The 11,533-nt window shown below is 36.9% G+C and overlaps 1 protein-coding gene across 4 annotated transcripts in view; it reads left to right on the forward strand.

The window, feature by feature from the left end:
- The first annotated feature begins 628 nt into the window (after positions 1-628).
- Positions 629-11,533, forward strand: part of LOC106461802 (CREB-regulated transcription coactivator 1-like) — an 85,652-nt gene continuing 74,747 nt past the window's right edge. For 3 of the 4 annotated variants that reach the window (XM_013921657.2, XM_022388875.1, XM_022388876.1), the window contains exon 1: positions 631-903. In XM_013921657.2, coding sequence (XP_013777111.2) covers positions 793-903 — 111 coding nt within the window. In that variant the 5' untranslated portion in view covers positions 631-792. Of the gene's footprint in view, positions 904-11,533 lie in introns of all 4 variants that reach the window. The other variant, XM_022388878.1, reaches the window with a different exon arrangement.

Below are 11,533 nucleotides of genomic sequence, written 5' to 3' on the forward strand. Positions count from 1 at the left end.
CCCATCTTATGTGCTCTTCCTTCAAACAATTTATTTAATTATTGATCCTGAGATGGCTTTTTTTATTTCTGTATTCTTGAAGTCAGTGCTAAAAGGCTTTTAAAATTATTTCTCTTTTTTAAGCATGTTATCACACCTACATCCACTTTTAATTTCTTAATCATACTCTGATATGAATTTTATTTAGGTGAGCTATTTTAGGATTGATAAATGATGAAATGTGTGGAGAAATAAACTTTGATAAAATGTCTAAAGTATACATATTTTCACAAATGTTTAAAACAAGTAAATTTTTTATTCTATTTGATAGAGAACATTGGCTTACTGAAGATTATATTTTATTGTTTCGCACTAAAATGTCCAGAGAGAATCAAGCAGCCGCCAATACCGTAATAATTTGCTAATCTGAGATGTCAGTTTGAGTAGTGTAGGATTTCATTAATAAGTGGTTAATGAAGAAATTCATTTTTATTAAAAAAATTCTTACTAATATGATCCCAATTAATTAACAAAATAACCAAGGCATAACCTTTATTTGTACTATGTCTTTTTCTATCTTTTCTTAAAGGTTTGTTGCTATTAAATTTTATGCTTGATATGTTCCGCCAGGTATCGCTTAAGAAGTTGCTGTAAAGGTGTTTTGATCGTTCATGTTAGAAGTCTATTTTGAATTTGATTGAGAAACGTGATTACGCCATATAACTAATACCAGTATTATAGTTTCAGTAAATATCATATTGAAAAAAACCCTCTATATGAGTACAGGCATTCACTGAGGAGTAAGATGAGATCATGGCAAGTCCAAGAAAATTTAGTGAAAAAATTGCACTTCACAATCAGAAGCAGGCGAAGGAAACTGCAGAATTTGACCAGGTTATGCGGGATGTTCTCGGTGCAAAACGGGCAAGTTGGAACAGCTAACGTTAAAACTAGTTAAAACTTATAGTATAAGAAAACACTAATTACAAAATAATTCTAGTTCTAGTATTACACGTTCTGGTACTGTACTCTTAGTTCTGGATTCGAAGACAGTGAACTGTTTAAATTTTAAACTTAAGCCTTAAGATTGAAGTTGAAGTTTTTGTTATTTTACTTTTATAACATATAAGGCAAAAGATCCTGTTTTAAATATTACTATTAATACTATAAATATAATAATAGTATTAGTCATTAGTCTCTAATGGTATGAAACTTTTCAATTTCAAATGCATTGCCAATAGTTTAATTTTTTCAACTCTACAACAGTAGTTTACACAAAACATTTTCTAAACATCACAGTGTATAAACCAACAAAAATAATCTGTTCATAAGCCAAAAGGACAAGTGGTAGTACATTTAGTAACAGTATAACAACTGATAAAAGTATGCTGTTATTTGATCCAGTCTTAGTTATCTAATAGTAAGACTAAGAGTACAGACATGTGTTTTTTTATTTTTGATTGATTCTTTATAAATAATATATGGCATAAGGAATTTGTTTTGAAAAAAGAAAATAGAGTATTAACAAATATTGTAGATTTTTGTGAAATTGTATTTGGATATTACCTTATGCATGATTAAAAAAAGTTTCTTTAGTTTGATATACTGCAAGTATATGTAAGTTGCAAATCCATAAACAAAATGATTTAGAACCCCAAATTTACTTCAAACATTACAATAACAAGGTGTTATATCCATGCTTGTAAAAGCAGTGATATAGTAACCCAGCCACTCACAGTAGTTTTCATAACATTAAAATTGTGTTAAAAACATCAGAATTTTGGCCAGTTCAGAAATAATTAACTTGGAGTTGGACTTGTTATATTCTTTAGTTATGTAGACATGGAAGACTAAAAAAAAAATTAACTAAGCATTAATGAAGCACCAGTGAAAGTAGATGTATTACATAAATTATTTAAACTGTTAAAATTAAATACACAAAAAAGTAGAAGAAAAAGTATCCATTTATTCCATTAAATGGAGTACACAGGAGTACCATAAGATCAGAAAAAACTGCATTAAAATTTGTATAAGCTGATAAAATACATAATAACACCAAATTAAAAATGTCTATTTAAGGTTTAGTACAGAATATGTATAATATACCTATATGATGTCAAATATGGCTCAAGGATGTTAGTGTACTGACAAAAGACATATTTATATGTAACAATTAGTAATTCATTGGCTGTACATTTTCAATATTTTAAATTCAATAATACATGTGTATGTATTCAGATGTACACACAACAATAGAAATGAAATAAACCCTATTCATTGTATTTATAAATAGTTTACATAACTACACACAACCTACTTACAAACTGAACTTCTCTCTGGCTATACAGCCGCCACCAAATTAATGTTACTTTAATATAAAAGTGTATGTTGTTACATATGTGTAATACATGTAATAATTGGTAAGTCATTTTTGGTGATGATACAGTGTAATTGTTTCAGCAGGTAGCCTCTGGCTGATTTCCACTTTTTAATATCAGCTATATTTCAGCTGTTATTTAGTTACATGTTGTATTGTATTTTATAATGTTTTTTCATGATGACTTTTCTTTTGATATGGCTTGTTTTGAAATTTCAATTGTTAACACAAAATTTAGATGCAACTTATCAGAGGCATGTGCTATTTGTGGATCTGCACAAAATGTCACACTTGTGCATCATTAACATAAAACATTTTGTAATTTTGTATTAATTATAAACAAGAGTAAAAGTAAGATTGTTTGATAGTCTAATGTACATAAATTTGCATTAATAACTTCAGAAATAAGTAATAGATACGTTTTTACTTCACTAACTATAGAATCAGGCTAAGAAAACATAACAATGCACCTTTCTTTAAGTGATAAGCTCTAATCTAAGAGTGAGTTACAAAGCTTCAGAACCTGTGATACTGCTGGTCACAATTATGTAAGAAACCTTTATTTTTTAGAATATTGTAATTATTTTGTCAGTAGGTTTCATTTCTTTAAGTTTTAAAATTCTAGACTGGATGTTCTAAAATAATGAGTCTCATTCCCTGTGGAGTCACAGAGTAGATGTAAATATGGAGCAGCTGTAACTTTTATAACATAAACCCTTGGTCTCAAAGTGTGTAGTATATTTTGTGACACTATGATGAAATCCATGAATCCTCTGATTCACTAGTATATATATCCGACCCTTTTTTTAAATTATGCAATAATTTTAAGATAAATGATAGTTATTCTCAGTTGACATTTTAGTTATTTGACAAATAAGATGTCTTGTATGTTAAACCTTACAAAAAAAGAAAGGGATTAATAGTATTGCAAAACTGCTTGAGAATTTGTATTTTAATTGCTTCCTTATTAGTAATTAAGTTATTTGAAGTGACATTGTGAATGGTAATCACTCATTTGAGAGTTGGACTTTAAAATTAGAGTAGGTGTAGAAGAACAGAAAATGTATGATAGATGTATTTTTTTGAAAACTGTAATATATTAATGCATATAGAAAAACTAGCAACAGCAGTAGAGAGGAGGATAGCAGAAGGTACAAAATAGAGCTGGGTAGTTTAATCAGTTAATTTATATAATTAATTTTCATGAAAATAATAAATGGAAATTATATTTTCCAGTTATTAATATTTTTAATTATCCCAACAATTAATTAATAAACATTCTGATTATATTGGTTGTCACAAAAATAATCAACTGTAGTATTTCTGATTGTTAATATTTTTAATTAGTCCAACAACAAAAGTAAGCAAAATATTGTTATTTGGTTTGTTTGTTGTCAAGCTCAAAGCCCTATAATAGGCTAACTGTGCTATGCTCAATTTTAGCATTATAAGTTCTTGTTTTGATTGGGGGTGGCTTCTAATTTAAGCATCACGGGCTTGATTTCCAATAGGACTAAAGTTGCTCATCCTGTCTTTGTTATGGCAAAGCTGTTAAGGCTATCTGCTACTTTTATAGTTTGAGGAACACTGTACTAATTGATTGTGATCGATTAATAGGGCAACCAATTAGCTGCTACCACTAATCACCTACTTTTGTCCAAAGTTTTGTGGCACAAACTCCAAATTTTCCAGGAAGCTGGAAAACTGGAATTGTAGGGTCAAACTGAACAAGAGCTTGTTCTAATCAAGACCTTGGTGAATGTACAGCTATCGTTATCCACTGTGTTTTTTCTCTAACCTATCTCAGTGAATGTAGTTTTGGTGCCAAAGAGAGTGTGCATAGCTTATTTTTTTTTTACAACATACATTGATGTAGCATTCAGAACTGGCTTTAAATATGAACAAGATGATGTGTTGGTAGTAATACTGGGTAAATTAAAATTAACTCTGTATATTTCGTGTTTGCCGCTCTAGTTATTTACTGAAAGTGGGGTGGCCAAGATGAAAATATTCCTTTTGATGCACGTTATGCATGTGTGTGTGTACAACAATTCTGAGAGCTTGGTAGGAACAAAGATATATTCAGAAAATGCAACAGTAGTGTTAAAAAAGAAAAAGAACTGGAAGGTAGATTTGGTAACTACAAAACATTAGATACACCTAGTCTCATTCGTAAAAGAATACGTGAGAGGGAAATTACAGATTTGTGGTAGTTTATGACTGAGTTAAATTTAGTTGAAGTTTGCCTGGTTTAGTGTTCATGTTTCACATACCCAAGATTACTTTGTTTTCCCTTTTTTGCCAGACATTAGGATCCATGCAGACTCATTTCTTGAACAACTTTGTGTCCGCACAAACATACTTCATCCTCCTCATCAACTTGACTCTTTTATCCTAGCTTACAGCCATTTAGAATATCTTTTGCCTGCTTGGGGGCAGACCTCTTAATTTCTATTTCACTTTCTATTGCTCAACTTTCAAACCTTTGTATCTTTCTTATCACCCTTCTGTGTTACCACTCATCATTCACCTTAATTTGGAGACACGTCATCATGCTGGTTTTCTGGTGAGGTTTGTTCCCTTTCTTTCACCATGTTGGCCTATACTTCTGCTTTAATCTTCCATACTTGGTTCCTCTACTGTTGGGACAAAATGCTCTCCTGGCTAATGTACACTTGCATCATGCTTATCTCTGTGATCTTTGTCGGGTTCCATTTCTTTACCCAGAGGTCTTTGGGAATGCTCCTGACTCACTGGACACCCGGGTCAAAGTGACCTGGCATTATCTGCTGTGATTTCTCACCTTTCACAATTTTACATTTCTCTTCCTGCTCCTAGGCTTGCTGAATCCATGTCTCCCCTTACCATTCCAGATTCCTGGCCTTGTTATATTTCCCATCCTTACACTTCCCTACATCAGGGTTGTCTTTCACCTTGTTGGTGACCACCCTGTTGTAACTGACCCTATGAAAGCCCATCTGTTTCTCAGCATCAGTTTTGGTTTCCATATTTGACTGACAGATGAACTCTTCATGTTTTCACCCATGGCCTATCTCTCCATTTCTTCTCCTGCCCTTTCCCCTTTTTAAATTTCCTTCCCTTCACACTTCAGTTCCATTTATCTTTAGCATCTTGAGGATGCAGTCTCAGATCTTTTGGCCAAGAATGCTACTGAGAAAGTATTCACCCCAACTCCAGATTATTACTCTCGCCTCCTTGTAGTCCCCCCCCAAAAAAAACTGGAGACTGGTATCTGGTTATTGACTAGTCATCAATCAGTTGGTTTATTGTCATCTTCCGGTTCCATATGGAAGGTTTCTTTACTCACTATTGGTTCATTTCACCTAGACTATGGATGGCCAAGGTCGATGTTTCAGATGCCCTTTTATACATTCATATCACCCTGTTCTCCAGGCATTTTCTTTGTTTTGATTTGGGATTGGGTTATCCAACTCTGTGCTCTTCCTTTTAACATTCTGTCTGCTTTTTATGTCTTCAACTGTATCATGAGCATTTGCACACCATGTTCACAGATTGGGGGCTGAGTTTCCATTATAACATGGGCAGTTGGCTTCTTTTCTCACACCTGCAGTCTGCTACAGAAGAATGCTCAGCTGGGTTGGCTTGTCAAGCCTTTCAATTCCTTTCTCACATCTACCCAATACTTGGTTCATGTGAGTGTGTTCTCCAACTCCCATCCCAGTTGGGCTTAGCCTTCATCTCTTCAGCTTTGAGCAGTGGAATATCTTATCACCATGATTCACATTTCTCATTTATACCTTGCACACTAGGTTCTTTCTCTTTTAGGAACTCTGGCTGCACATAGGTGTACCTCTTCCAGTTGACAATGCGGAACCAGTAGAACTGTTCTTGGGATCCATTGTCCTCATTTGTGTGTCTCCCTTCTCCTCTTGTCATGGTGGCTCGACTGTGCCAATACCATGGTGGGCAACCCCTTGCTGCCCCTGACCAGGTCATTATTTCTTCACGTATGCGTCTCTGTTGGGTTGGGGCATGTTACTGAGTGACGATATGGCTTTGGGCATGTGTATTGCAGAAGGAGCATTCTTTTCACATCAACATACTCAAACTTCTCACTATCTTTTGGGCATGCTCTTATTTTCTCCTTTTTCTTGTGAATCAGTTGGTCATGATCCACTTCAACAATTCCATGATCATTTCTTATATCAGCCATCAGGAAATACCCATTATGGGACTCATTCCTATCAAATTTGTATCATGGCTTGTCTTGTGCCAGGGACTCTGAACCTGGTGGCAGATTACATCTCTTTCCCCAGGATTCTACCTACAAAGTGGTCTTCACCCTCAAGTTTTACATTGGGTTTGGTCTCTGTTGTAAATGCCTCTCATTGAAGCCTTTGCTGTTTCTCTCAACACCAAACTTTGCCTCTTCCAGTCACCAATTTCTCATCCTTCAGTCCTGGCAGTAGATACTGTCAGCCAGGACTGGTCTCACCTTTTCCCGTATTTACTTTCTTCATATTCTTGCTCATGTCCTTGCTGTAATATGTGACACTCTTTGTTCGTTTATGCTGGTGGTACCTCTTTGGCTGACACAACCCTGGTTTCCTCTGCTTTATCAATTGCCATCCAGCTCCCCCCCCCCTCTTTCTTTCTCTCATTCCTGCTCTCACTTGCTCCAACCACGTGCCTCTCTTTCACACAGGAGTGTCGTCCCTTAATCATGTGTGGGATTTGTCTTGTCTCAGCCTGCAGGGCTGGCTTCTCTGACCTTGTACCCTTTTTCTTATCCCATTCATGTCATCCTTCAACTATTCTGTTTATGAATCTACCATACCATCTACCACTCTTTATCCAGGTCATCCTACAGTGGTCCATCTTTTGGCTTATTTCACATAGTTGTTCAAACATGTATTGTCAGTTTTCACCACTGTTTTATTGGATGGTTTTATCAACTACATTTTGCCTTTCCTGTTACCACCAGGTTTTTCTTCCTTTTTCTCTCCGCATTGTTCAGATTTTCCTTCTTCACCAACACCCTCATCCTACTCCCATGCTTGACTGGGAATTTAATGTGGTTTTACACAATCTTACACATACTCTGTTCAAGTTAATGTTTTCATGTTCCTTATACCATCTTTTATGAAAACATATTTCCTACTCTTTGCCTGTGGTAATCACCATTCGGATGTGCATGCCATCAATGTATCCTGTACTCTCTTTCACCATACTTACTTTTCTACTCCAACTATGCCTTTTTTAAAGACTGTAGCTGCTAGAAGGTTATTGTTCTTTCTCTCCTATCTCCATACCTTTCAACTTCCCTCTATTCTTGTTGAGCCCAGGATCATCTGCTGTATCTGGTTCATACTGTTCAATGTTTCTGAGTACATAGTCTCCCCTGGATATTGATGCTTGCAAGCTCTTTCACATTTTGTTGCATCAGATTTATCACCTGTATCACTCTCTTGCATCTCACTTTTGTCAACTCTTGAGCAAGATCTTTAGTTGGGCATGTGGACAACTCCACACATGTTCATTTCCCATTACCTTCATCATTTGGCTGTTTCATCTTCCGTGGAATTTTGACTCCCTTTGATTGATGTTCTTCAGTCTATACACTTATTTTGAGAAGGGTGAGAACATTTTCTTCTTCATTACCCTCATCTAACCCTCTTCCCTTTAATAGGATCTTGTCAGATGGCTGGTTTTGTCTCACAGGATAGAGTTATTTCCCAAAACCCACATCAGGCCAGGGGTAATGGAAAGTGCTAAACCCATCTGTCCTGACTCTTCTAGTGCCTAATGTCAAGTTAAGGTGTTTTGCAATACCCCTAGAAGTAGCTTTGTGATGTTATAATTACCCAGTTGTCCAATCCAGACCATACCTTCCATGGACTATCATTGAAAAAGCTGTCACTAGGGAAGTGACTGTCCATTTCATTGGCCATATTTTAAAAATAGGGTTGTGCGGTCACCCATTACATTGTCTCCAGTAAAGGACCTTTCTGGCAGCCATCTGATGTGGATCTGAGCTATTCTCCAGGTCACCCATATGCAAGTTCTCCCCTTCTTTAAGTGGAGCACAGGAGACCTTTGCTACTTACTAGTTCCTAGCTGCTGGAACAGCCAACCATGGAAAGTACCTCACTGAGTATGTGCAACACAATATTATGGGAAGTATGGTGGTGGTGGCACTGTCTGTGTAATTCAGGTTACCCCTTAAACAGCTAGTTTCCTCATCCTGCAGTAGTGTAGGTTCATCATTTCCATCTCTGTCTAGTTGAGTCAAGGTCAGAAACACACACACAGTACAGTCTGATTGTGCCCTAACCACACTACACATCTTGGTTTGCTGATCTCTTATGTGCTAGTGCTTGGTGGGTCATGCAAGTATTCTGCCCATCCCTGCAACACTTCAGGCTTTTGTCTTTCCTTCCCTTTTCTTCTAGGGGAGGAGTATAGCCTCACTGAGATGAAATGTCATTCCCACAAGTGTGCCTGTACAGAGCTCCTGCCATCAGGTGTCACAACTCCAGGGGCTTTCCCTTCAGGCACTTTTTGAAGGGTACTCATCTAGGTTTAATGTTTGCACCAACCATTCCACCATTTCAATGAGGGATTCTAACTATTCTGTGTGGAGAAATGAGGTATCATCTTGGAAGTTAACATTTTCCTTACCTGAAAATTTATTTCTAATATATACTCATCTCTTCACTCTTTCCCATCCATTCTCCCCACTTCCAGTGCACTTCTTCTTGCCTCACCTAAGAATGAAATTAATTCAAGTGCGAGTGCTTAGGGGGAGCCGCTGCATATGAAGTTTGTGTCAACCCCTATTGCTGGAGACTATTGTTGCATAATGATATCATGCACTACCATAGTTCATTGTGTTCTGTTAGGTGGGAGGAAGATCAAGGCTAGTGGCATACAAATCTTATAGCTAGATGTGCATAGGAATAAAGCTATTTCATATGTGGCAGTGAGAATCTGTTGAAAATACATATTAACTTCTCATTCTTTGTCTCTCCCTTCTCTCAATTTTTCATCTTCTTGCTTTCGATCATCATCTTTGCTATTTGTCCTCACTTCATCTTCTTTCAGAGGCTTTACATTGAAGCCCTGACAGCTTCACTTGGAGAAAATTGCACCTACCTGTTCTCCTACACTGGCCTCAATTTCTAAAATCTTACACAGTGTAATAAATATTTTTGTTTCTGTGGTTTGCTTGATTGGGAAGTCTTACTTTCTGGACTTGCCTCCTTCAGTTGTATTTTGGGACCTTCAAGTGGCACCCTACCTTTGTGATGAGGTATTTTGGGAAGTACCTTATCCATTGGAAACTTGAGCTGAGGGAGCTGTAGTCTCTGTTTATTGAGGTTTCTTTGCTTGGTCCAGGGGGTCCCAACATCCACTCCCTTCTCAGAAGACTAGGCATTGTGGACCATTGGACAAGACATGTTTCTGGAGCTACTCCTTGGCTTTTTTTCATAGGGAACTCCACTATTCCACTTTGTACATCTATGGATAATCTTTTTGTCATGCATGTGCTTTTTCCTGGCTATCCTGTCTTTTCACACGCAATCTCCTTTTTTTCACCTCACTCAGTTCCCTTGTGCCTGAAATAGGTTGTACCTCCTGTCTAGGTTATGAATGCCATGGACCAGGATTTTGACCCCAGTCTGGCGTTTTAGTCTCATCAATGTGTCATTCCAACATACAGAAGTTGGTAACCTATCATTGTACTACTGTCCTTGAATCAGTTCATTTCCCCCCCCATCTCAAAATTGATAATTTTCTTAATCTGAGGTAAGTTTTCTCTCCCAGGCTGTGATTAATGAGAGGTGATGTTTTGAATGTATTTTGTCACATTCCAATATGTTAGCCACTCATTGCTTCCTCTAATTTGTTCACAACAGTCAGACATTTTTATTTCCAGAAGCCTCTTCCATTTGTGTTGCTGACTGTCCAGTTTTCAACTGAGTCCTGAGGACACTTACATGGAGAATGCATTCGTTGGACCTACATTTCCTCTATTATGTGGATTTCTGGCTTCATCTTGTCCCATCTAAAGAGGCATCCTTGGATGTGACCTCATTTCTTCCTCTGGAGGTCTTTTATTTGGGCTGTCTGATCAAGCTCTCCAAGTCTGTCTGGCTCTTGTACAGTATCTGCTTCACTTAAAAAGTTCCTCAGTGAATATAGAGTTATGGACTTACAATGCTATAGCCCAGGATTTGCTTTCCCATGGCAGTTGGAATGAAGAAGGTCCAATGTTTAGTTTGGAGCTTAAAAATACAATTATACAATGTTCTTCCTCATATTGTTATGGGTTATTATATTTTAAAGGGAGTCTTTTCAACTCATTTGTGAGGCAGGCTTGGCCTACTTCTTTATGACTTCAAGAGGTTACCAAAGCATGAGAGATTCTGTCTCTTTTGAGAGCTCTAGCTTGTCTTGGGTACTTTGTTCTTCTCATATGCACCAATATATATATATATATACTCTATGCATGGGACTCTGGTCAATCACTGAAGTATACCCCAAGATCCATTGTCTTTTCTTATGCCTTTCCTTCCATATTTTCACCTCTAGAGGTCAGTCTAACACAATCCTGCGCATCCCTCTTCCTCCAAACTTACATCTGCTTAGAAATGTCTCTCTCTATCCAAGTGGAGAAATGCTCTTGACTCCTGTACCCTTTCCATATCTTATCTCCACGAGAGTGGTTCCTTCATATGAATTTCCACAAAATGTTGGCTGCTCAATGTGCTTACCATCATCTTGTGTCTCATCTATCTGGTTACCTTCTTATGGTCCATTGAGACAACTCTACTGTTGTTTCTTACACTAATTGACAGAGATGCACTTGCTTGGGGGACCTTTAGTTTTGGCTTCAGACTGTCTGTTTTTGGCCTGTAACCACCAGATTTAGCTGTTGGCTTGTCAAAAGAAATTAATGTCTCATTTTGGAACACTTTCATTACCCCCCCCCCAAAAAAACGTACATCTTGTATCATAGTTAAATGAATCACCTAAACGTCACGTTAGTGTAGCCTATATAACGTGTAAACTTTAGTATACTCTAATCCATTATAGTGATGGCACACGATGAGACACACATTCGGCATGTAATGCTGTTTGAATACAAGAAGGGAAACAGTGCCTCTGGAGCCACAAAGAAGTGTCAATGAT

Source organism: Limulus polyphemus, unplaced genomic scaffold (assembly GCF_000517525.1).
Source record: "Limulus polyphemus unplaced genomic scaffold, Limulus_polyphemus-2.1.2 Scaffold1035, whole genome shotgun sequence".
In the NCBI taxonomy this organism is placed as follows: Eukaryota; Metazoa; Arthropoda; class Merostomata; order Xiphosura; family Limulidae; genus Limulus; species Limulus polyphemus.